Source organism: Vipera ursinii (assembly GCF_947247035.1).
Source record: "Vipera ursinii genome assembly, chromosome: Z".
Classification (NCBI taxonomy): domain Eukaryota; kingdom Metazoa; phylum Chordata; class Lepidosauria; order Squamata; family Viperidae; genus Vipera; species Vipera ursinii.
In genome coordinates, this window is record NC_139517.1 from 26,267,290 (window position 1) to 26,291,767 (window position 24,478).

The following is a 24,478-nucleotide window of genomic DNA, read 5'->3' on the forward strand; positions in this document are numbered from 1 at the left end:
AGGTAAACATCCACCTTGACTCTCTTTAGTATAAGAAGAGGCAGTGGAAAAATATCAGGCTTTTTGCTATTAAGATCTTTAACAACAGAATTCCCAAGTAGTCCTTATGGTGCCTGTTTTCTGGTCTGGTCAAAAGGTCTGAAATATATTAGGGAATGCATATGTTTCTCTGCTACTATCACATGGCAGTTACAAGCAAATAATAATAATAATTGCCCCAGAGAGTTACAGAAAATTTTTATTTCCAGATCTAGAATTCATAAAAACAAAGAAAAGTCAACTTCTTTAGTATATTGATCCTGGCCGTTGAAAAGTTTCAGCAAGCCCTGGTGATCAGCTGGTCTACCTTTGAGGACATGAGCTGAAAAGACAACCCAAAATACAAAGGAATATGCAGTCAGTCAGTGTGTCGTCAGTGTGTCATTGTAATGTGTCAACTCTATACAGAGTTCACTGGCAGACAGTAGATGGCTAATTCAGGACAGACCAGGAAGTATAAAATTTATTAACATTTTATATACAAGACAAAATATAGCTTTTTCAGTGAAATGCACTGTAAAATCATATTATCAAGCCCCAGGGCAGAAGATGTTGAAAGTTGAAGTTGTCAAATGTAATCCTTGGCATTTTCAATGAAAGAATCCCAAACAGCTCATCTCACCCAGGATATGCTTTGACTAGGAGATTTCTACTCATAACTTTGGGTTATTTATGGTCAGACTACTCATTAACTAATGCTACAATGAAAGCAATTGCATACACTCATGAAGTTTATTGTATAATTCCTTCACCTCATTAAATTCCTGTTAAAAACTGTGTTTCATAACTGTTTACCTCCTATTCCCCTACCTACATTAATAATATGCAACCACTAAGTAGCATCTACATTTCTAAAGTCACTCTTTACCAGTCTTTTATAAGAAAGATCTATAAGGAGAAGGGAGAAGATCAAAACCAAAATCACGATCAGTGTGTTATAAGCACAGTATATTAGAAGAGTATAGCTCTTCCAGCCTAATCAGTCCTCAAACTGGAAGAACGATGAAAGGAGTCTGGCTTGTTCAAATGTGGGAATTAGCCAATCAGCCAATGAAGGCCAAGGGCAGAAGAAGCATAAAATAGGCTGAATGTCTTTCTGCTATTCTAGCATGTCTGGGGAAATGCTGAAGTTGCATGTTCAAACCAGTTTAGAAACCATACCAAGAAATATTTCTGCACTCTCTAATCAAAACAGCCTATTTAACAAGTTGCCACCCTAAAAGCATGCAACTGTTAGAATGATGTCATTGCTTTTTATTTAAATTTTTAGATTTCTGGAAATCTGTGTGATGTCCTTCTTAGCAGGGTTCTATTTTCATACAACCTCTAGGTTCCTTTTATCTCAATATGAAGCAATTTTCTTTTAAACTTATTTGTAAATGATCCAATTTCTTTGTGAGATAAGATAATATGAGGCCTTACATGCATGTTGGGAAAACCGTGAAGTGTTATTCTTCCTTGCTTTCTCAGGATTCACATATCTCTTTACTGTTACCTAATTGCTCTTGTGTGGTTCAAGTAAAATGATTGTTCTCTCTTGTGTTTCATATAGCTCAACTATTTTCTCTGTTCTCCTGCAAATTTTCTTCTTCTTTTGTCATCTACACTTCCCCTTTCTTTTCAGTGAAGGAAAAAAATATTGCATGACTGTAAAAATTAAGTCATTAACTCAGAAACTGCCAATTTCATCATGCTTTAGTAACAGGGCTAAAAATTAATGGCAAGAAGGCTGCATGCTCAGAAACTGCTGCAGATTTTCCATGGGAAATACAGGCAGCCTCAGGAACATTGTCTCTATAATCTTGCTCTAATCCTTCCAAAAAATGGCATGTGAAATTGATTTCAAAAACATAGGCACTATGCAAATGAATGGGAAATTTATTTTCCACTACAGACCCATGGTATCAAATCCACTAGTATAGCAGGATGTTCACAGATAAAAGGCGCATCTCCAACAGGTAGAAAATCAGCTGACAACAGAAGTGCAATGAATGTCATAAAGGAAGATAACTTTGGTCCCTTCCCGTGTCCATGCCTATCTGATGAAAACTTTCTCCATCCCCACCTGAAATTCTTTAGTCCAATTCAGCACAGAAGCCAACTAGGATTGACATCAGCATTGCCGGTGAGGGAACACCATCGTTTGTTATCAGCACGCCCATCACTGGTACAATTGCCATATGACTGGCCACGAAAGATAAAAGGAAAGACACAATCTGCTTCTAAATGGAAAGAAGAATTTAAAAAATGGAAGGTTTTTTTTATTTGCTTGGTCTACATTTCTTCCTCCTGTACAAAATGAAGAATTCAGACAACAATTTATAAGCCATCTTCAAAATGTAGAGGGTACAAATTCAAAAATAAAAACTAGTATAATTCAAAATTAGCCCATAGCAAACAATTGGTTTGATTAACAACCATGCCATTTGTTGTTTTTTAATCCGATTTATATCCCGCCCTTCTCTGAAGACTCAGGGCAGCTTACAATCTAAAGCACAAATCAATGTGCTTAGCAATAGCCTTCATTCTATGTATATGTCTGCTTATTAGGGCTTTCGCCCCCCCCCAAGCGGCATTATTACAAAGTCAGCTTAATTGCCCCCAACAATCTGGGTCCTCATTTTACCTACCTCGGAAGGATGGAAGGCTGAGTCAACCTTGAGCCTGGTGGGATGCGAACCTGCACTAATTGCAGGCAGCTGGTATTACTTAGGGAGGCATTAGCCCACAGCTCCACCAAGGCAGTGACCACTTCCAAAAAAAGGTCATAAAATTGGATTGGTCATGTGCGTGAACCTCTATACAATTGTCATGATTTATGACTGATGGGAAGACTCAAGTTTATAAGTTGAAGAGTATCAGTATTTAAATGCAGAATGTTCATTCAAACTCTTAAAAGTGAAGGAGAAATGTCTTATATTTAATTGTATACAAGCAATACAACTTCTGTATTTTTTTAAAAAAAAACCATATATTGTATGTAAAATTGAAGAAAAAGGGAAGGACATAATGAAAATGATCTGATTATGTGGAAAGGAGATGAAGAATACATGCAGGAAAGTGAAAGTGTAGATTTAAATATGATTGGAAGTGCTAAAATGTACAAACTGGCAGTGAGTGCATATGAAAACAGGAATACATAAATTGGTGATTCAGTACAGATAATGTGTAATCTGTTAGGAAAAAATAACATTTTTATTTTTAAAAAATTAAATATATATAGAAGCATATTTTAAATCTCTTGATGATAGGAAAGTCATAGTTGGATATAACATGAAAAACATAATAATAATTACACAGCACTACCATTTGACTCACCATTGCATAATCTCCATTTCAAACCACTTTTGTAGTCCGGAGTGGTGGCACACCAAGCTTTTCCTTCAATCTGATCCATGTTGGTACAACTTTCATATGGTTTTCCTTTATAGATGAAGGGAAAGACACAGCCTGTTTCTGAATTTTTTTTAAAAAAAAGATAAAAGAAGACAAAGGGGCAATCAGTATTTATTTGAAAGTCTTCACTTTAATAAATCATGTGAGTTCTGCGAAATGCAGCTTTGGAAACAAATTCTGATTAATATTCTGAATTCTTTATAAGAAAGTTCTGTTTTAGTCCAGGGTAACAGCAGAGATGAAGAAATTTGAATTCTTTATTGAAATCTTTATTTTGAGATGAAATACTGTATATAGTGTGCTTCTGTTTTTAACCAATTTCTATGGAACATCCAAGAAGAATGTTGATGTGAAGGCCACAAATATCTTAAATTTATATCTAAATGTTAATCTGTAAAGTCTGTAGATTACATCACTTCATACATTAATTTACACAACTGTGGAGCTTATCTGTGGCAAGGGAAAAACAGAAAAGCAACTGTTAAAAGTTTTCCATTTTCCAAGATTATGCACAACTGAGGGATTAGGATATGTGGTAAATGTAACCACTCAGCTTCCCATAGCAAGTCTTCTGACATTGATGAATCTTATTGTGGTCCCCTAATGCTGGGATGTCTAATGCAGCTGTTAATCTGAATTTATTTTCTCTCACAGAATTTCATCTTCTTGGTGAAAACCATTTAATTAAAGTAGAACAAGATTTTTAAAAATCAGTTAGCACAAGGTGGCAACAGAGAACACTAACTAGCAAAGACTAAAAGACTAACTAGCAAAGACTAAAAGAAATACCTATATAAAAAAATGATGGTCCATTCATTTTAGTCATTCTATGGCAATCAGCAACTATCCCCCGCTAAAGGAGTATCTGCAGACTTTATATGCAACGAGTCCATCCCTAAAGAATCTCATTTACATTATGGATAAAAAGTTGTCTATAATCAAGAAATGTCTCTCTTTGAATCATATGGCAGCAATGAATAAGGCAAGATGAGAAAAGGTTTTTCAATCTGATCCCCTCCAGTTCTGCCAGATTACAATATCTACAATACCAAGTCACCATGGTCCAAGTGGGCAGTAGTTCTGGCAACTGTAGATCATTATATCTAGATGCTTTTAGCTTCAAAAAGTTTCCTTAAAACTATAGCTTTTTCTCAGCTTCAGTCTCCCTGCCCACCATCTCCTGTATAGTGCTGGTAAAGGTAAAGGTAAAGGTTCCCTCGCACATGCGTGCTAGTCGTTTCCAATTCTAGGGGGCGGTGCTCATCTCCGTTTCAAAGCCGAAGAGCCAGTGCTTTTCCGAGGACGTCTCCGTGGTCATGTGGCCGGCATGACTAGACACCAAAGGCGCACGGAACACTGTTACCTTCCCACCGTAGTGATCCCTATTTTTCTACTTGCATTTTTTACATGCTTTTGAACTGCTAGGTTGGCAGAAGCTGGGACGAGTAACAGGCGCTCACTCTGTTACGCGGCACTTGGGATTCGACCCGCCAAACTGCCGACCATCTGATCAACAAGCTCAACGTCCTAACCCACTGAGACCCTTTATAGTGCTGGTAGTAGACTTCATTTCAGGAAACTTAGAAAGGTCAGGAATGCTCTTGAATAAATTAAAACATTATTCAATCAGCTAACAATCTAACTAGATTTGTCAATATGAAATATGTGTTGCAGCCAAATTACAGGTTGCTCTTCTGTTTCTTCATTCATGCCATACTATACATTATGGAGTGAAATGTGCTTTTCCTCATCTTTACTGTCCATGAGAGTTCACTTTTCTTAGTCAGAGACACCCCATAGCAGGTTAGAATTTCATAAATTTCATAAAGAAGTTTTGCATTATGTTTGTTACAGAAATGTGGTGAGATGTTGAGGGAGCCAATTACAGCACAGCTGAGACAGTACAGATCCTTTTGAGAACTCATCACAAATGACGAGAAAAAGAAAAAAACAAGAGAGTCAATTTCAAGGTTAATGGGAAGAATCATGATGAGTAATACATCAAATGCATTGCTTTACTAAACACGCTTCTCAAATTATTTGTTGTTGTTGTTAGCTGCGAAGTCGTGTCCGACCCATCGCGACCCTATGGACAATGTTCCTCCAGGCCTTCCTGTCCTCTACCATCTTCTGGAGTCCATTTAAGCTCACGCCTACTGCTTCAGTGACTCCATCCAGCCACCTCATTCTCTGTCGCCCCCTTCTTCTATTGCCCTCTATCTTTCCCAGCATTAGGCTTTTCTCCAGTGAGTCTTTCCTTCTCATTAGGTGGCCAAAGTATTTGAGTTTTAGCTTCAGGATCTGGCCTTCAAAAGAGCAGTCGGGATTGATCTCCTCTAGGACTGACCGGTTTGATCGCTTTGCAGTCCAAGGGACTCGCAGGAGTCTTCTCCAGCACCATAGTTCAAAGGCCTCAATTCTTTGGCGCTCAGCCTTTCTTATGGTCCAACTTTCACTGCCATACATTGCAACTGGGAAGACCATAGCCTTGACTATACGCACTTTTGTTGACAGGGTGATGTCTCTGCTTTTTAGTGTGCTGTCTAGATTTGCCATGGCTTTCCTCCCCAGGAGCAAGCGTCTTTTAATTTCTTGGCTACAGTCCCCATCTGCAGTGATCTTGGAGCCCAGGAAAATAAAATCTGTCACTACCTCCATTTCTTCCCCATCTATTTGCCAGGAATTGAGAGGGCCAGATGCCATGATCTTGGTTTTCTTAATGTTAAGTTTCAACCCAAGTTTTGCACTCTCCTTCTTCACCCGCAACAAGAGGCTCTTTAGTTCTTCTTCACTTTCTGCCATTAGAGTGGTATCATCTGCGTATCTTAGGTTGTTGATATTTCTTCCGGCAATCTTAATTCCAACTTTTGATTCATATAGCCCTGCCTTTCTCATGATGTGCTCTGCATATAAGTTAAATAGGCAGGGCGACAGTATACAGCCTTGCCGGACTCCTTTCCCAATTTTGAACCAATCAGTGGTTCCATGTCCAGTTCTCACTGTTGCTTCTTGACCCGCATATAGGTTTCTCAAGAGACAAATAAGATGGTCTGGTACTACCATCTCTTTAAGAACTTGCCACAGTTTGTTATGATCCACACAATCAAAGGCTTTAGCATAGTCAATGAAGCAGAAGTAGATGTTTTTCTGGAATTCCCTAGCTTTCTCCATGATCCAGCGTATGTTGGCAATTTGATCTCTAGTTCCTCTGCCTCTTCGAAATCCTGCCTGTACTTCTGGTAGTTCTCGATCCACATACTGCTGAAGTCTAGCTTGTAGGATTTTAAGCATGACTTTACTAGCATGAGAAATGAGTGCAATGGTGCGATAGTTTGAACATTCTTTGGCACTGCCTTTCTTTGGAATTGGAATGTAAACTGATCTTTTCCAATCCTGTGGCCACTGTTGAGTTTTCCAAATTTGCTGGCAAATTGAGTGTAGCACTTTTACTGCATTGTCTTTTAAGATTTTGAATAGCTCAGCTGGAATACAGTCACCTCCACTAGCTTTGTTGTTGCTCAGCTTTTCTAAGGCCCACTTCACTTCACATTCTAGGATGTCTGGCTCGAGGTCAGTGACCACCTCATTGTGATTATCTGGGACGTTAAGCTCATTCTTGTATAGTTCTTCTGTGTAATTTTGCCACCTCTTCTTAATCTCTTCTGCCTCTGTTAGGTCCCTGCCATTTTGGTCCTTTATCATGCCCATTTTTGCATTAAACGTTCCCTTCATCTCTCCAATTTTCTTGAAAAGATCTCTGGTCCTCCCTATTCTATTGTTTTCTTCTATTTCTTTGCACTGTTCATTTAAGAAGGCATTCTTATCTCTTCTAGCTATTCTCTGGAATTCTGCATTCAATTGGGCATATCTATGTTTTTCTCCCTTGCCTTTCGCTTCCCTCCTTTCCTCAGCTATTTGCAAAGCTTCCTCAGACAGCCATTTTGCTTTCTTGCATTTCTTTTTCTTTGGGATGGTTTTGGTTGCTACCTGTTGTACAATGTCGCGAACCTCTGTCCATAGTTCTTCAGGCACTCTGTCTATCAGATCTAATTCCTTAAATCTATTTGTCACCTCTACTGTATATTCAACAGGGATATGATTCAATTCATACCTGAGTGGCCTAGTGCTTTTCCCTACTTTCTTCAGTTTAAGCCTAAACTTTGCAAGGAGAAGCTCATGGTCTGAGCCACAGTCAGCTCCTGGTCTTGTTTTTACTGACTGTATAGAGCTTCTCCATCTTTGGCTGCAGAGCATATAGTCAATCTGATTTCTGTGTTGACCGTCTGGTGATGTCCATGTGTAGAGCCGTCTCTTGGGTTGTTGGAAAAGAGTGTTTGCTATGACCATCGTATTCTCTTGACAAAATTCTATCAGCCTGTGCCCTGCTTCATTTTGTACTCCAAGGCCAAACTTGCCTGTTATTCCAGTTATCTTTTGGCTTCCTACTTTAGCATTCCAATCCCCCATGATGATAAGGACATCATTTTTGGGTGTTAGTTCTATAAGGTGCTGTAGGGCTTCATAGAACCGGTCAATTTCTTCCTCTTCAGCACTGGTGGTTGGGGCATAGACTTGGACTACTGTGATATTGAATGGTTTGCCTTGGATTCGAACTGAGATCATTCTGTCATTTTGAGGATTGTATCCCAGTATTGCTTTTCCTACTCTTTTATTGACTATGAAGGCTACTCCATTTCTTCTGAGGGATTCTTGCCCGCAGTAGTATACCTGATGGTCATCTGAATTAAATTCACCCATTCCTGTCCATTTTAGTTCGCTGATACCTAAGATGTCGATGTTCAGTCTTGTCATCTCTTGTTTGACCACGTCCAACTTTCCTTGATTCATGGATCTTACATTCCAGGTTCCTATGGAGAAAAAATCTTTACAGCATCGGACTTTCCTTTCACCACCAGACACATCCACAGCTGAGCGTCCTTTCGGCTTTGGCCCAGTCGCTTCATTCTTTCTGGCGCTACTAGTACTAGCCCTCTGCTCTTCCCCAGTAGCATATTGGACGCCTTCCGACCTGAGGGGCTCATCTTCCAGCATCATATCGTTTTGCCTTTTGGTACTGTCCATAGGGTTTTCATGGCAAAGATACTGGAGTGGTTTGCCATTTCCTTCTCCAGTGGATCACGTTTTGTCAGAACTCTCTGCTATGACCTGTCCGTCTTGGGTGGCCCTGCACGGCATAGCTCATAGCTTCATTGAATTACGCAAGCCCCTTCGCCACGACAAGGCAGTAATCCATGAAGGGGTCTCAAATTATAGTTAAGAGTATTTTGTTAAGAAGACATATGATCTTTATCTCGTGTATTTTCATTCTGAATAGATAACAGAGTTTATGCAAGCCCTGGCTATCCCCAGATTATTTTGGAGTGAGCACCTGTTACTCGTCTAGTCATGCCGGCCACATGACCACGGAGACGTCCTCGGACAAGCGCTGGCTCTTCGGCTTTGAAATGGAGATGAGCACCGGCCCCTAGAGTTGGAAAGGACTAGCACGCATGTGCGGGGGAACCTTTATATATATATATGTGTGTGTGTGTGTGTGTGTGTGTGTGTGTGTGTGTGTGTATAACTTCACAACTGATATATGCAAGAAATGTAATCACTGTATGAAAACAAAATTACACCATCCAAAACCAATTCCCAATGTTTTTGAGTGAATATGAACTTAGAATTCTCATGAGTGACAATCAGTCAGTCAAAAAAGTTGTTTCTCTTCACTGTTTCTTTTCATTCTCTTACTTGTGATGGTACAAAAAGTCAGCCTTTCATCTACATCATAGTTCTTGGTGATGGCACACCAGAGTTTATCATCTTCTCGTCCATCTGTTGTACAGCTATTGTAGCTCTTACCATTGTAAGTGAACGGAAAGATACATTTGGGAGTTTCCTCAGTTGTGCCTGGCCCTGCATTAAAGAAAAAAAGGGAGAAGAAGAAAAGTAAAAAAAGTAAAATTTAAGAGAACGACATGCAAAGTGTAAGAACGAAAATGAAAGTGGGTTTGTTGTGACAGAGCGCCTTCCATTGTTCAACTCTAGAATCTTTGTCATTCAGGATTTTCAAAAATAGCTCTCTTTTTTCTAGGCCAACTAAAACACCTCCATTACTCTTTTTGTACCTGTGTCATTGCAGCACATCCATTTTTTATCCACATCATAGTTGCTAGTAGTGGCACACCACTTCTTCCCATCCCTCATACCATTACTGATGCATGTGCTATAGGAATTGCCATTGTAGATGAATGGGAAAACACAAGTTGGACCATCTATCCTCGGATCTGGATCTGGATTTTAAAACCACAATGGAAAAATACTCACTGGATTTGAAGGAATAACATAAAATTGTGAGTGTCGTGTAGAGAGAATAAAATACTATATCAAGAAATGAAAACAAAATCTGAAGGAAAAAGTTTGCTGCAATTTCAACTGCCCGTTAGACCAGAAATACATTGATTTCCAATACTTTCAGTGCTCTGGATTTGGTGCTTCCTAAGGGATCGGAATCTTTGAGTGGCGATGCCTCTACTCTCTTCTTTATTTTTCAAAGGTAAATGTATTAATTTTGGAAAAGAAAAAAAGAAGACAATAAAGAAAGGTCTCATCAGTAGACAACCTGGGTGCCTTTCTTGCAAAGAGGTTCAAAAGGTTATTTCTCACTTAGAATCATGAGGTGTACATTTTGCTAATTAGAGAAGCAGCCCTTCATCCTAAATTAACTGCCCAATCCTGTATTTTCAAATAAGATGGGATTCTTCTCAAATAATGGAGTTTGCTGGGGATTTTTTGAATTAAAATCAAGGACATTGGAAATGCAATCAAGGACATTAGAATGTTTGTTTTTTGCCTCTTTGTCCCAATATTTTTTGTTCCCCTCCACTCCTCTGTAAGGACTTCTATCTACTAATTACCCTGTGAGAAGGATCTCTGAAGTGAGAGAAATGAGATAAAGGCTACCCAAAAAACTGCTGTAATTTGATTCTTATGCAATTAATAAAGATATATCCTGCTTTCACTTAGCAACTCAAAGTAGGAGGCATTCCTGTCACCTATTTTCCTCCACAACAATTCTATGAGATAGGTTGGCCTGCAAGAGAATTAACATAATATTCCTGTTCCTACCCCAGCATTTTAAGCACCACACTATATTGACTCTTAAAAAACAAATGTGGAGCCACTGACACCTACTGTCCAGAGGACTAGATTTTAAAAATTATTTTTTAATTATTTAAAAATTGATATTATTTTTCCATTTATGACTGTTGATGTTGCCTATCAGTATTATAAGTTATATCCAAAAAACGTTGTTGTTGTAATTAATAGTAGTAGTAGTATTTTGCTGCTGCTGCTGCTGTCCTACCTGTGATATTACAATATGTCCATTTCATATCTACATCATAGTTACTAGTAGTTGCACACCAGCATTTTCCATTACTCATGCCATCTGAAGTACATGTTGTATATAATTTATCTTTGTAGATGAATGGGAAGACACATACTGGATCTTCAACATTTGGATCTGGCCCTAATGAAAAAAAATCATAGAAATATTTAAAATATGAAAAATATCCTTGTTTTATTATGCTCATCATACTAAAAACATGACAGCAGACTCTACATATGTCTTTGTTGAAGGGTAGTAAGATATAAGCCCCAACTGGAATGTACCCCATCTCTTGCAAAAGCAACTTGCTTTGATGGCCATTAAAAGGACAAATTGCATCATGTTTGTTAGGAATAAACTCTGTGTGGATAGAAACAATATTTATACAGAGCTCATTCCATACCAGGTGTATGCCAGCTGTTAACTCCAGACATTTTTGGTTCCAATTCTCTCAATCTCTTATCATTAGTCATTAGTAAATGTATGAGATTGATGGTGGATGAGATTCAAAATATTTGGAGGACATCAAGTTGGCTACTCCCATCTTAAGCTCTATTATGTAAAAGAGATACGATTGTAGTTCCTGCATAGTGCCCTAACATTTCTTCCCCCATTTCCTATACCTCCAAAATACCAGAATATTTCTAAGAGGAATCCATGAAATCAGAGAGTAGAATTTGTCAAAATCTTATCTAGCAAGGCAAAACCAGCGACTTTTGCCAGTGGAATGGCATTTAATTCATTTCTCATGAAAGCACCTGATTCCTCTGAACAGAACCTCCACATCTTGTCAATATCATAGTTACTGCTGGTGGCACACCAATATCTTCCATCAGTTCGGCCATTTGTAGTGCAGCCAGTATAAACTTGGTTCCTGAAGACAAATGGAAAGACACAAGGTAGACTTTCCACATTCTCATCAGGTCCTGATAGTAGGAAAGAAGAAATCATAATTATTGCAAAACAACAATTTCCAACATATTATTTGCTTATTTTCAGAAATAGAAGTACTTTTTTTATAGAGTTTTAATTACAGTTGCTTTATTTGACAATGCTTTACCCATTTTACTCTACAGAAATTGGACTATATCCCACAATCCTTATATCACGGTCATGCAAATTCTATCAGGTCAAGACCCAAACTTGTACAGCTTCTTAAGAACTACATCCAAAAGACAAAGCCACTACCCATTATCTGAAGGGACTTCAGATATATGTAATACTATAAGTATCTGCAGTTTAAGATACCCAATTTGTCCATTAGAACCTTCCATATGCAAAATACAATCATGAAATGGATGTTGCTGACTGCATTTTGTACACTCCTGCTTAGACAGTAATCTAGCTAATCACATGACGAAATGATGTGTTCTCCTAGAGAAAAGGATTTACAAAAAATTACAGTAGTGCACCTCTGATGTTAATATCTCTGTCACACAGGAAAGCCAAGCAATTTAGCATGTAGCACTACTAAATTAACATAAAAATTAGTGTCGATTTTTGCAAACATTTTTGATTTAAAAGAAATCAAAATCTTCATTGAAAATGCATTTTTGAAAGAAAAAGTGTACTAACTGTATTTTGATGTAAAAACACTTCTTTTTATTTTACTTGACAGTTACAAGGATTATTCTTATTTACTCATTCACCAATCTTTATTTTTATTTGAACTTATCTTGTAAAGTTATTTGATGTTCTTTTCCTACCTGTGTCATTACAGTATGTCCATTTTTTATCTACATCATAGCTGGTGGTGGTGGCACACCAGAATTTCCCATCACTCATGCCTTCATTAGTGCATGTACTGTAGACTTTTTCCTTGAAGATGAATGGGAAGATGCATGATGGGCTTTGTATCTTTGTTTCTGGCCCTGGATTTTAAACAAAAAAGTAAGTGAATACAAGGATATGTGATCCATTCCTATCAATAGTGAATGCCAACATAGATTCCACAAAAAGTCATAAATAAAACCAAACAACAACGTCCACTATTGAAATGCTCTGCTCACATGCTTTCAAACATTCATTTTTCTCCCTTATTTCTACCTCAAGCAAGTAAGAATTTACCCAAAACAGCATAAGTATTAATTATATTATTGCTGGGACTGGAAGGACCCTAGACAAGATATCCTTTATGGGCCCCATTCATCCATCCATCCATCCTCTAGCTATTCTTTTTCAGTTTTTTCTATCCCAGTTATCCAATGGAGGGGATAGGACAAGAGGAAGAAAGATATTCAGTATTTGATATTTAGAAATTTTGTGGGGGGAAAAATGGGTACTGTGTTCCTGGGCTGGTCCAGGGACATATCCTGTCATTCATTCTTAAAAATACCACTTTTAAACAGATATTATCAGAATGGTATATTGTTGTTGTTGTTGTTAGCTGCGAAGTCATGTCCGACCCATTGCAACCCTATGGACAACATTCCTCCAGGCCTTTCTGTCCTCTACCATCTTCTGGAGTCCATTTAGGCTCACGCCTACTGCTTCAGTGACTCCATCCAGCCACCTCATTCTCTGTCGTCCCCTTCTTCTCTTGCCCTCAATCTTTCCCAGCATTAGGCTCTTCTCCAGTAAGTCCTTCCTTCTCATTAGGTTGCCAAAGTATTTGAGCTTCAACTTCAGGATCTTCAACTTTCACAGCCTTACATTGCAACTGGGAAGACCATAACCTTGACTATACGCACTTTTGTTGGCAGGGTGATGTCTCTGCTTTTTAGTGTGCTGTCTAGATTTGCCATGGCTTTCCTTCCCAGGAGCAAGCGTCTTTTAATTTCTTGGCTACAGTCCCCATCTGCAGTGATCTTGGAGCCCAGGAAAATAAAATCTGTCACTACCTCCATTTCTTCCCCATCTATTTGCCAGGAATTGAGAGGGCCGGATGTCATGATCTTGGTTTTCTTAATGTTAAGTTTCAACCCAACTTTGCACTCTCCTTCTTCACACGTAACACGAGGCTCTTTAGTTCTTCTTCACTTTCTGCCATTAGAGTGGTATCATCTGCATATCTTAGGTTGTTGATATTTCTTCCGGCAATCTTAATTCCAACTTTTGATTCATATAGCCCTGCCTTTCTCATGATGTGCTCTGCATATAAGTTAATTAGGCAGGGTGACAGTATACAGCCTTGCCAGACTCCTTTCCCAATTTTGAACCAATCAGTGGTTCTGTGTCCAGTTCTCACTGTTGCTTCTTGGCCCGCATATAGGTTTCTCAAGAGACAAATAAGATGGTCTGGTACTCCCATCTCTTTAAGAACTTTCCACAGTTTGTTATGATCCACACAACCAAAGGCTTTAGCATAGTCAATGAAGCAAAAGTAGATGTTTTTCTGGAACTCTCTAGCTTTCTCCATGATCCAGCGTATGTTGGGAATTTGATCTCTAGTTCCTCTGCCTCTTGGAAATCCTGCCTGCACTTCTGGTAGTTCTCGATCCACATACTGCTGAAGTCTAGCTTGTAGGATTTTAAGCATAACTTTACTAGCATGTGAAATGAGTGCAATGGTGCGATAGTTTGAACATTCTTTGGCACTGCCTTTCTTTGGAATTGGAATGTAAACTGATCTTTTCCAATCCTGTGGCCACTGTTGAGTTTTCCAAATTTGCTGGCAAATTGAGTGTAGCACTTTTACTGCATCATCTTTTAAGATTTGAATAGCTCAGCTGGAATACTGTCACCTCCACTAGCTTTGTTGTTGCTCAGTTTTTCTAAGGCCAACATTCACATTCTAGGATGTCTGGCTCGAGGTCAGTGACCACCTCATTGTGATTATCAGGGACGTTAAGCTCATTCTTGTATAGTTCTTCTGTGTAATTTTGCCATCTCTTCTTAATCTCTTCTGCCTCTGTTAGGTCCCTGCCATTTTGGTCCTTTATCATCCCCATTTTTGCATGAAACGTTCCCTTCATCTTTCCAATTTTCTTGAAAAGATCTCTGGTCCTCCCTATTCTATTGTTTTCTTCTATTTCTTTGCACTGTTCATTTAAGAAGGCATTCTTATCTCTTCTAGCTATTCTCTGGAATTCTGCATTCAATTGGGAATATCTTTCTTTTTCTCCCTTGCCTTTTGCTTCCCTCCTTTCCTCAGCTATTTGCAAAGCTTCCTCAGACAGCCATTTTGCTTTCTTGCATTTCTTTTTCTTTGGGATGGTTTTAGTTGCTACCTCTTGTACAATGTTGCAAACCTCTGTCCATAGTTCTTCAGGCACTCTGTCTATCAGATCTAATTCCTTAAATCTATTTGTCACCTCTACTGTATATTCAACAGGGATATGATTTAATTCATACCTGAGTGGCCTAGTGCTTTTCCCTACTTTCTTCAGTTTAAGCCTAAACTTTGCAATGAGAAGCTCATGGTCTGAGCCACAGTCAGCTCCTGGTCTTGTTTTTACTGACTGTATAGAGCTTCTCCATCTTTGGCTGCAGAGCATATAGTCTATCTGATTTCTGTGTTGACCGTCTGCTGGTGTCCATGTGTAGAGCCGTCTCTTGGGTTGTTGGAAAAGAGTGTTTGCTATGACCATCGTATTCTCTTGACAAAATTCTATCAGCTTGTGCCCTGCTTCATTTTGTACTCCAAGGCCAAACTTGCCTGTTATTCCGGTTATCTTTTGGCTTCCTACTTTAGCATTCCAATCCCCCATGATGATAAGGACATCATTTTTTGGTGTTAGTTCTATAAGGTGCTGTAGGGCTTCATAGAATCGATCAATTTCATCCTCTTCAGCAGTGGTGGTTGGGGCATAGACTTGGACTACTGTGATATTGAATGGTTTGCCTTGGATTCGAACTGAGATCATTCTGTCATTTTGAGGATTGTATCCCAGTATTGCTTTTCCTACTCTTTTATTGACTATGAAGGCTACTCCATTTCTTCTGAGGGATTCTTGCCCGCAGTAGTATACCTGATGGTCATCTGAACTAAATTCACCCATTCCTGTCCATTTTAGTTCGCTGATACCTAAGATGTCGATGTTCAGTCTTGTCATCTCTTGTTTGACCACGTCCAGCTTGCCTTGATTCATGGATCTTACATTCCAGGTTCCTATGGAGAAAAAATCTTTACAGCATCGGACTTTCCTTTCACCACCAGACACATCCACAGCTGAGCGTCCTTTCGGCTTTGGCCCAGTCGCTTCATTCTTTCTGGCGCTACTAGTACTAGCCCTCTGCTCTTCCCCAGTAGCATATTGGACGCCTTCCGACCTGAGGGGCTCATCTTCCAGCGTCATATCGTTTTGCCTTTTGGTACTGTCCATAGGGTTTTCATGGCAAAGATACTGGAGTGGGTTGCCATTTCCTTCTCCAGTGGATCACATTTTGTCAGAACTCTCTGCTATGACCTTTCCGTCTTGGGTGGCCCTGCACGGCATAGTTCATAGCTTCATTGAATTACGCAAGCCCCTTCGCCACGACAAGGCAGTAATCCATGAAGGGGAGAATGGTATATACAGCCCATCTTTTCTGAAATTCCTAGAGCAGAAAGACACATATATTACTTTATGTCATGCCTCCAGGTACGGAGTTATAAATGACTTTGTCATTTTTATCCAGTACATATCCCGTGGGATGTTTTCAGTTACATTAATTACCAGGAATCACCATGTTGCTCATTTCATCCTTATTAGAAACAGATATTGGTAGCCAGATATTATTGTACAATTTACTGTTTGTATTAAAACTAGCTCCCCACCCTTAGTCCAAGATGACATTCTGATGGAGCAACAGGGACATTTTCTATTGCCCTATTTGACATCTACCTACCTTTTGGGCTTACCATACCCTCCAAGTTACATTTTTGCCTCCCTCCCTCCCTCCCTCCCTCCCTCTCTCTCTCTCTCTCTCTCTCTCTCTCTCTCTCCCCCTCCCTCCCTCCCTCCTGCCACATTCCTATGGAGATCTACTGAGGGATTTTGAATATGAGCAAATTCTTATTAGAATGTGCTTCAGATTCTTAGAGTTTTTTAAAAATATATATTTTATTGATTTTTTACAATAACAATCTTTAGAGCTTAGTGAACAGCATGTTGTCTGGATTCGTATATTTAAAAAACAATAATAATTAATTACTACTGTATAATTTCATAATCAATCAATTAATGATATATTTCCTTGATCTTCTCTTTTTCCACTAGTATTCTCCTTCTGTCAACATTAAACAAATGTACTTAATACTTTCATTACATACAAGGTTGGAAATAAACATTTTTCTTGTGTTTGTACAAATAACAGTAACATCAGCATATCATATATCATCCGTTCTGATCAGCTTATGTTTCAATTGTATTTGTAAAAGTCATCTTATTAAGTCACTATATGTCCTGTTTTCAAGATTCTTATTTAAGCTTAATTAAGTTTAGGTTAAAGATGTGCTCATTTATGTCATCAAAGTTGTTTTTAGTCTCATCATGATTTGAAACAATTGTCATTTGAATCTGTCACAGTACTGCATACATTTTCCCCTGGAAAGTATTTGCCTTGTCTTGGAGTATTGCTGCTGCAGATCTCTGATCTTCCAGGCTGGGACGTTCAGATGGAAACATTAGGTGTGGTTTCCTGCCACTTTTAGATAGGTATGTCACATCCATTTTATCTCCCCCTCCAAATAGTCTTTCACCAGTATCATAGTCTCTGATTAGCTTTATCAAACCAGTCAATCTTAAAATCCAAACACCAAATCTTATATAGTTCTTATCTTTATATATGGTTTTCATAATCCAGTGTGTTTACAATTGTCAAAGCACCACTAAAAGCACTATTTTATAATGGCTCTTCTGTTCAGTGGTCTCACAATTAGTCAGCCAAATTTGCAGTCCAGAATGTTTAACCACCTAAGAACTTTCCAGTAAATTCCCCCTAGAAGATTAGCCAAAAATCAAGGTTTTTCTTTCTCTGCAAATAATTCTTGAGCTTAGAAATCACAGCTCAGTAAGTATTTACAATCCCAGGTCAGTAGTTTTTAAAACAAATATAGTTCTCACTCTGTAGTAGGTGCCCCAGTGTATTTTCTTTCCTCTGTTCCCAGCTGTTTTTTATTTGGCTAGAAGTCACTGAGATTCAAAGGAACAAGTTGTTCTTTATTTCTGGGCATCTTGCCAATTTCTGAGTCAATGCAGCTGTTGTTCTATGCTCTAATCCTCCATTAGATGTCAGTAGCTATTCATTTTCCAACTTTTAAAACAAATAATTATTTTCTTGTAATTTCATCAATACTTTTTCAGATGTGGAATTTTAACAGTTTTTATAATTTTCAGAATTATCCAGACTGTAGTAGTATTAACTTCATTTCAATATACTTCTGTCCCCCATAAAAATTAAATTGCCTCTTCCATCTATGGAAGGGTGGGGATGCTGTCCCCTCCCTTCTCACTTTCGGAGAATTTTTTGCTTCTTGGGGATCTTTTCCAGGAAATCAGTTACAAAATAGAAGAGAGAAGATTGATATTCTCACCCAGTTCCAAGCACACTTCGCAGTTGTTCTGGTTAGTACTTTTGGACTTCAGCTACCAGTAATTTGGGCTAGTCACTGAGGTGTAGCTAGCCTTTCTCCTGTCAATTTGGATGGCTTCCCCCAGATCAAACAGATTGACCACCGTTATTCCATGTTCTTCGGGGGGGGTTCCTTCGATGCCCCTCCGGGGCAACTTCAAACCATTTAGGGTCCCCTGGCAGAGCGAAACCAGCCATGAGGTGCGGAGCCCCACAATCCCTTGGCCATGTCATTACAACGCAAGACCAGAAATCTAGATACTTAGGAGTTCTTGTAGAAGCTGTAGAATGACACTGTTGATGGTAAGCATTAACCCCAAAGCAGTTGCTCATATTCAGTTACCTCTTGACAGATAATGAGCAGCATCAAAGGCATGATTCCATTTTCTGGTTTACATATAGAATGTGCAAAACTATGCTTCAAATATCCCTTAGTCTTTCAATTCAAACATATTCCCTTATATATTTTATTATGCCCTTCTATTTTTTTCTTGTAACATTTAATTTCTTTACCTAAATCTTGGCAGAGCTTCAGTTTCCTATCAACATCATAATTCTGGGTTGTTGCACACCAGAACTTCCCATCTCTCCGCCCATCTGCAGTACAATTTTGGTAAAGCTTTCCCTGATAGATGAATGGGAAAATGCATGGTGGACTTTCCATAATCTCACCAGGGCCTGATATTTAAAATACAAAAGAAGAAGGAAATTAATCAGAATTATCCTTGCAGTAAAGTAACTCCTGGTCCAAGCATTCAATTATCTGAAGATAGAAGAATGTACACCAAAGCACACAGTCATTCCATTCATGCAGTGGATTTATTAAGTGCCTGGAAGAGAGATCACACGCAGATATCCTGCTTGGACTTCTTTTAGTTTTTTTAAAAGTTTGGATGGATGTTTGTATGCTAGTTGTCCTATACTGTACATATTGATAGGAATAAGAATTAGTTGGACTGATAGAAGAGAATATTTGTACCTGAAGGGTGAATTGTAGAGTCCTTGGTGCCCTCTGAGTTTGGTTGCTTCTAGAAGTGATGATTTTACCTAGTTTGGTAATTAAACATCTGCAAGAAAGCAACTAGCCTTGGAGAGGACTCCATATAAGTTAGATCTTTGCTGAGCGATGGACAATTTATCCCACTCGCTCAATAAATATATCATGCATACATAAATAAGGATGCAGTGACTTCTACTGTGTGCTTCTTTCTCTCCAATACATATAATACCTTGTTTAATATAATTTTTTTCAGCTTTTTGCCTGATATTTCCTCAGTTTTATTTAACATAATTCACTTTTGATGAAGCAAGCAGTGATATATCAGCCACAATATTCTGAAACAACTGTTTCCACAGCAAACCACGATTTTTTAAAAATGACTACACATGAGAAATGTGTAGCGTGCCACTGATGTACTATATCACAATATCTGATGTCAGCATGCAGTTCAGTACACTGAAATAACAATGACATCATGCATGTGTTTTCATTCCTTCTCAATAAACAGCTATACTAGTGTCCTTTTAATTCTTTGTTGGTAAATTTAAATTTAACACAGAAATAGTTTGTCGCAGAAGTGACTGCCTGTGAAGGCTCCTAGATTGGGGCGGAAAGGCAAAAGCGGAAGCAGTATGCTCTGTCTTATATTTGAGTAGACCAGGTTGCTCTGATAGGCCAGTTTCACCAGGAAACATTCCCTCCCCTCCTCATAAAATTGTTGATGTCCTGAAATAAAGGAAGTAGGAATATGGAGTGCCACCAAGTTCATATTTCATGTTCTACTTTCTTTTCTTTTTTTATTAAAGAGTTTTACAAAACATTTTTTACAAAACATCCCCAAAACCCACCCGCCCCAAACCACCCCCACCCCCCCACTTCCCAGAGCTGAATACAGGGTCATAAATATAATAATCATATTCTAACTAAAATTATCCATTATAAAATTAACCAAATTCATAATGTGCTTTAACTCCCCCTTAACATTGATACATAAAAACATAATAATAATAACTTAAACAAAAATATAATCAATACTAATACTAAAGTTAATAAAAATCTAAAATCTACTCATAAGTTAAATGGAACTTTTTAGTCCCATATTTATTCTGAATATAATCTATCTATCTCCTCCAAACTGAAATATATCTTTCTTGCAAATAATCCTTCAAATAAGCAGAAATCTTAGACCAGGGGTCTTCAAACTTGGCCCTTTTATGACTTGTGGACTTCAACTCCCAGAATTCTTGAGCCAGCACGGCTAGCTGAGGAATTCTGGGAGTTGAAGTCCACAAGTCATAAAAGGGCCAAGCTTGAAGATCCCTGTCTTAGACATTTCTGCAAAGTTCGATACCATAAGTACCCATTCTTCTATAGTAGGCAAACTATCCTTCTTCCAATATTGTCCCACCAGTAATCGTGCTGCTGTTATCAAGTTCAACATCAAATTGATTTCTTTGGTATCACAATCTACAACAATACTCAATAAAAACAATTGTGGAGAAAACTTTATCTTTCTCTTAAAAATCTTTTGAATGTTCCACCAAATTTTAATCCAAAAAGCTTTTATATTTCTGCAGGTCCACCACATATGAAAATAAGTAGCATCTAAACTACCACATCTCCAGCATTTACACTGTAGGTTAGGATACATATTAGACAACTTTTTGGGATCCAAATGCCATCTATAAAACATTTTATAAAAAATTTCTCTTAAAGTTTGAGCCTGAGTAAATTTAACATTTCTGACCCAGATTACCTCCCAAGTATCCAAGTATCTAGTTTCTTTTTGAGTAACACAGAAATGATTGAAGTCATGCTAATTATTTCCCATGAGTATTTCATTGTTCATTATTCACATTCTCCATTTCTTGAGGAACATGCTTTGAGTTGTGAAGAAAACAAAGCCCCACACTTAAAAGTTTCTTAAAAATACTCTTTCCCCTAGAAAATATTCAGTAAAATAGTCACTTTCATTCTGTGCTACAAATCCTTGAGTTGTCTCGTAACATTTTGGAAGTCCCTCAGAAAGACACTGTAAACGAAGTATCTGGTTTTCATAGAAAAATGGCATACAGACTATTTTTGTAATTTGTGTTCAATATCAAACAGTGCTTAATTGGGGAAAAGTGTTTACCTTTAGGGATATACTTGGGTACTTGATATTGTTGTGAATGTCTATTTTCATTTAAAATTAGATATGGTTTGCTATAAAACTGGGGCATCTTAATACTTCAACACAGAGAAATGCTATCATCAGCATTTCATTTGACCCTCATGCACAAAAAAAGTTTTGCTTCTATTTCTGCACCATTCTTCCTTACCTGATGGCTCACAATAAGTCCATTGCAGGTCTGAATTATAGTTTTGGGTGAGGGAGCACCAAGGTGTCTTGCCAAACATCCCATCTGTGGTGCACATGAAGTAGAAATTTTGGTTGTACAAAAAGGGAAAGATGCACATTTCTTTGGGATCAGCATCTGAACATGATATATAAGATAAAGTTTGTAAGACCTCAGGTCATTCAGTTCCCCTGATGTCTTTTTTAAAAAAATAATTTATGCTGTACATCCAAATGTTACTTCTGTGGTGCATTAGAAACTTTTTTGATACACTGTGAAACTAAACTTTAAATAAGAAAGCAAAGCAGCCATTCACACATACTAGGAGGAATCAGTTTTTTGTATATAGGTAGACTTCAACTTATGGCCTGGTCTGTTAGCAATCATTCAAGGTTAAGATGGATACCAAAAAAAGCTATTTATGCCCCTGATTCAAAATACCAACAGCTCCACCACCACCACCATGGTCAACGTGACCACATTTTGGGCAATTGGCAACCGGCCTGCATTCATTGCCATTTGCAGCATCCCACATGTACCTGCAGTCATGTAGCTGCAGTTTACAATGTTTTTGTCAGACATCAGCATTTACTTCCAGTTTCTGGTTAAAAAAACAACAGTCCATATCTAACAATAGGTTCACTTAACAAGCCTTAGGACGGTCACACTCACTTAATGAACACTGCAAAAAAAAGTTATAAAATAAGGCATGATGATGTGGTTACCCACTTAATGGCCATTGTGATTTATTATTTTAACAACAGACTCAATAACAGTCATAAATTGATGACTATTTGTTGCCATGACATTAATTGAGCTAAATGTGTTGAATATAGAAACAATTACAGGTATGGCATTTGAATCTAATGTTGGTTGTCAGATACCAAATCATGTTCTTTTTCTCCAGTGATAATGTTACAGGGAATGATAAAGGCCCAAAGTAAATAAAGGCCCAAACTGAGACTTAGTAGAAATTTTGCTTGAACAAAAAGGAAAAACATTAGGTCATATCCTAAAGCAAGTATATGAATGCCAAGCATTATTGTGGGTTCTCCAGATCTTGGTAGATCTGTTTCAGCCAAAAGTATCTGTTTGGAGGCAGAATCAGCTCTATTATTAGGCAGTATGAAGTAGCCGTGTTAGGGATATATGTTCAATAATATGTAAGATACAATAACAACAAACTTTAGCCATACTTTTACTTTGGAAAACAGGGCTATCTATCCCAGATTATCTTCCTTGGAACTCTTAAGGAGCATTAGACAGATGAAATCCCATTGCCTAAAGTGGGCTTCAAGTCCATTGTTTGTGATTGTCCACAGCCAACTCTAGATGCTAAAAAAATTGATGACATCATTTCCTTCCATTTGTTGATAATATGATTCAAAACTTTTAGGGAAAGCCCTAAAATAGACTTACTATAAAACAACTATTTAAAAGCTAAGAAATTTATAAATTTCCTATCATAAAAGAAAACAGACTCAGAAAAAACTGGCCTCATCTAGTTTGCACTCTTATCATATCGTTTGTTGTTCATGGCTACCTAAAAGGTTTGTGGTCAGCCCTAACACATCAAAAGGACATCCATCCTTGCCCTAAATTGTTTCACTGTCCTCAGCTAAGAAGCAGGATAATTTCCCTTCACCACTGGTAAAACATAAAGTGGAGTTGCTGCTGACAGGACTTGAAGGACCTGCAGAAATATACCTCTTGGGGGCCATAATACATATATACCTTCATAATTTATATACTCTTCCCTGGTTTCTCTGTCCTACCCTTATTACCCTAGTTGGAAAAGCATTATTTAACCCAGGAAATGGTTAAATGTTGCATATGTGTTTTGACTTTTCTCTTGAAGCTCATGGAAAGATGGGGTGGGTGGGGAGAGTGAGTAGAACTCCTGGCCAGAGAGTCACCCAATGAGCTAAATAATCCAATACCTAACAATACACAAACTACTATTGATTAATATGTTTATTGTCAGTGTATTTAATACACTCATATCTGCTACATTAAATATTCACACAAGCAAACAAAAACTCAGTATCAACCCAGATTGTTGGGGGCAATTAAGCTGACTTTGTAATAATGCCGCTTGGGGGGGGGGGTGAAAGCCCTAATAAGCAGGCATATACATAGAATGAAGGCTACTGCTAAGCTTGTAAGGCGCCCTGAGTCTTCGGAGAAGGGCGGGATATAAATGGAATTAAAATTAAAAAAATAAAAAATTCTGAGTACAGGACCAGGGGCAACACATGTAGTCCTTTATCTGCAGTTGAAGTTGTGCACTTCTGTTGCAAAAAGTTTGTCTATTTTAATCTTACCTGTGACATTGCAGTACACCCATGTATTATCCAAATCAAAGTTGATCGTGGTGGCACACCACAGCTTCCCATCACTCATGCCCTCTGTTGTACATGTATTATAGGAGATGCTTTTGTAGATGAATGGGAATACACAAAGTGGATTCACTATTATTAGATCAGGTTCCGGTTCTTAAAAGACAAAGGTGAAAGTAAGGCTATGGATACCTTTCACATATAATTTATGTTCAGTGGTGAATACATGTGAAACTAACACAGAATGGAAAAATATTTATCTGCTTATATCTCCACAATGATACTGAGTATATTAGAAAACAGTCAGGATCTTCTTCTGCAGTTCCCTCCCAAATGAGTTTGTCTTAATCTCCTACTCTTTCTCCAAACCCAATATCCAACCCATGTACACATAACCTTTTCCCCTCACTCAGCACGCCACCATCCTACCAGAAGGTTCACAATAGGTCCATTGAAAGTCAATATCATAGTTCTTGGT

The 24,478-nt window shown here is 38.1% G+C and overlaps 2 protein-coding genes across 3 annotated transcripts; both read right to left on the minus strand.

The window, feature by feature from the left end:
- Positions 1 to 225: 225 nt before the first annotated feature.
- LOC310650329 (epididymal sperm-binding protein 1-like) lies at positions 226 to 18,862 on the minus strand. Of its 2 annotated transcripts, XM_083379231.1 has the most exons (10): positions 18,836 to 18,862; positions 16,177 to 16,306; positions 12,535 to 12,699; positions 11,587 to 11,754; positions 10,805 to 10,969; positions 9,567 to 9,731; positions 9,190 to 9,354; positions 3,358 to 3,495; positions 2,105 to 2,261; positions 226 to 361 (listed from the first exon to the last, which is right to left on the minus strand). In XM_083379231.1, the coding sequence occupies exons 2-9, from the start codon at positions 16,211 to 16,213 to the stop codon at positions 2,125 to 2,127; spliced, it is 1,140 nt and encodes a 379-aa protein (XP_083235357.1). In that variant the 5' UTR covers positions 16,214 to 16,306; positions 18,836 to 18,862; the 3' UTR covers positions 226 to 361; positions 2,105 to 2,124. The 2 variants fall into 2 exon arrangements, with proteins under 2 accessions (XP_083235357.1, XP_083235356.1); XM_083379230.1 differs by lacking the exons at positions 16,177 to 16,306; positions 18,836 to 18,862 and adding an exon at positions 15,795 to 15,907.
- On the minus strand, positions 18,633 to 24,467 carry LOC310649255 (72 kDa type IV collagenase-like; the record flags this gene model as incomplete). Its single annotated transcript, XM_083377559.1, has 5 exons — positions 24,430 to 24,467; positions 23,986 to 24,156; positions 21,644 to 21,799; positions 18,836 to 19,000; positions 18,633 to 18,709 (listed from the first exon to the last, which is right to left on the minus strand). Exons 2-5 carry the CDS (start codon positions 24,062 to 24,064, stop codon positions 18,633 to 18,635), a joined length of 477 nt encoding a protein of 158 aa, XP_083233685.1. The 5' UTR covers positions 24,065 to 24,156; positions 24,430 to 24,467.
- Between the last annotated feature and the right edge of the window lie 11 nt (positions 24,468 to 24,478).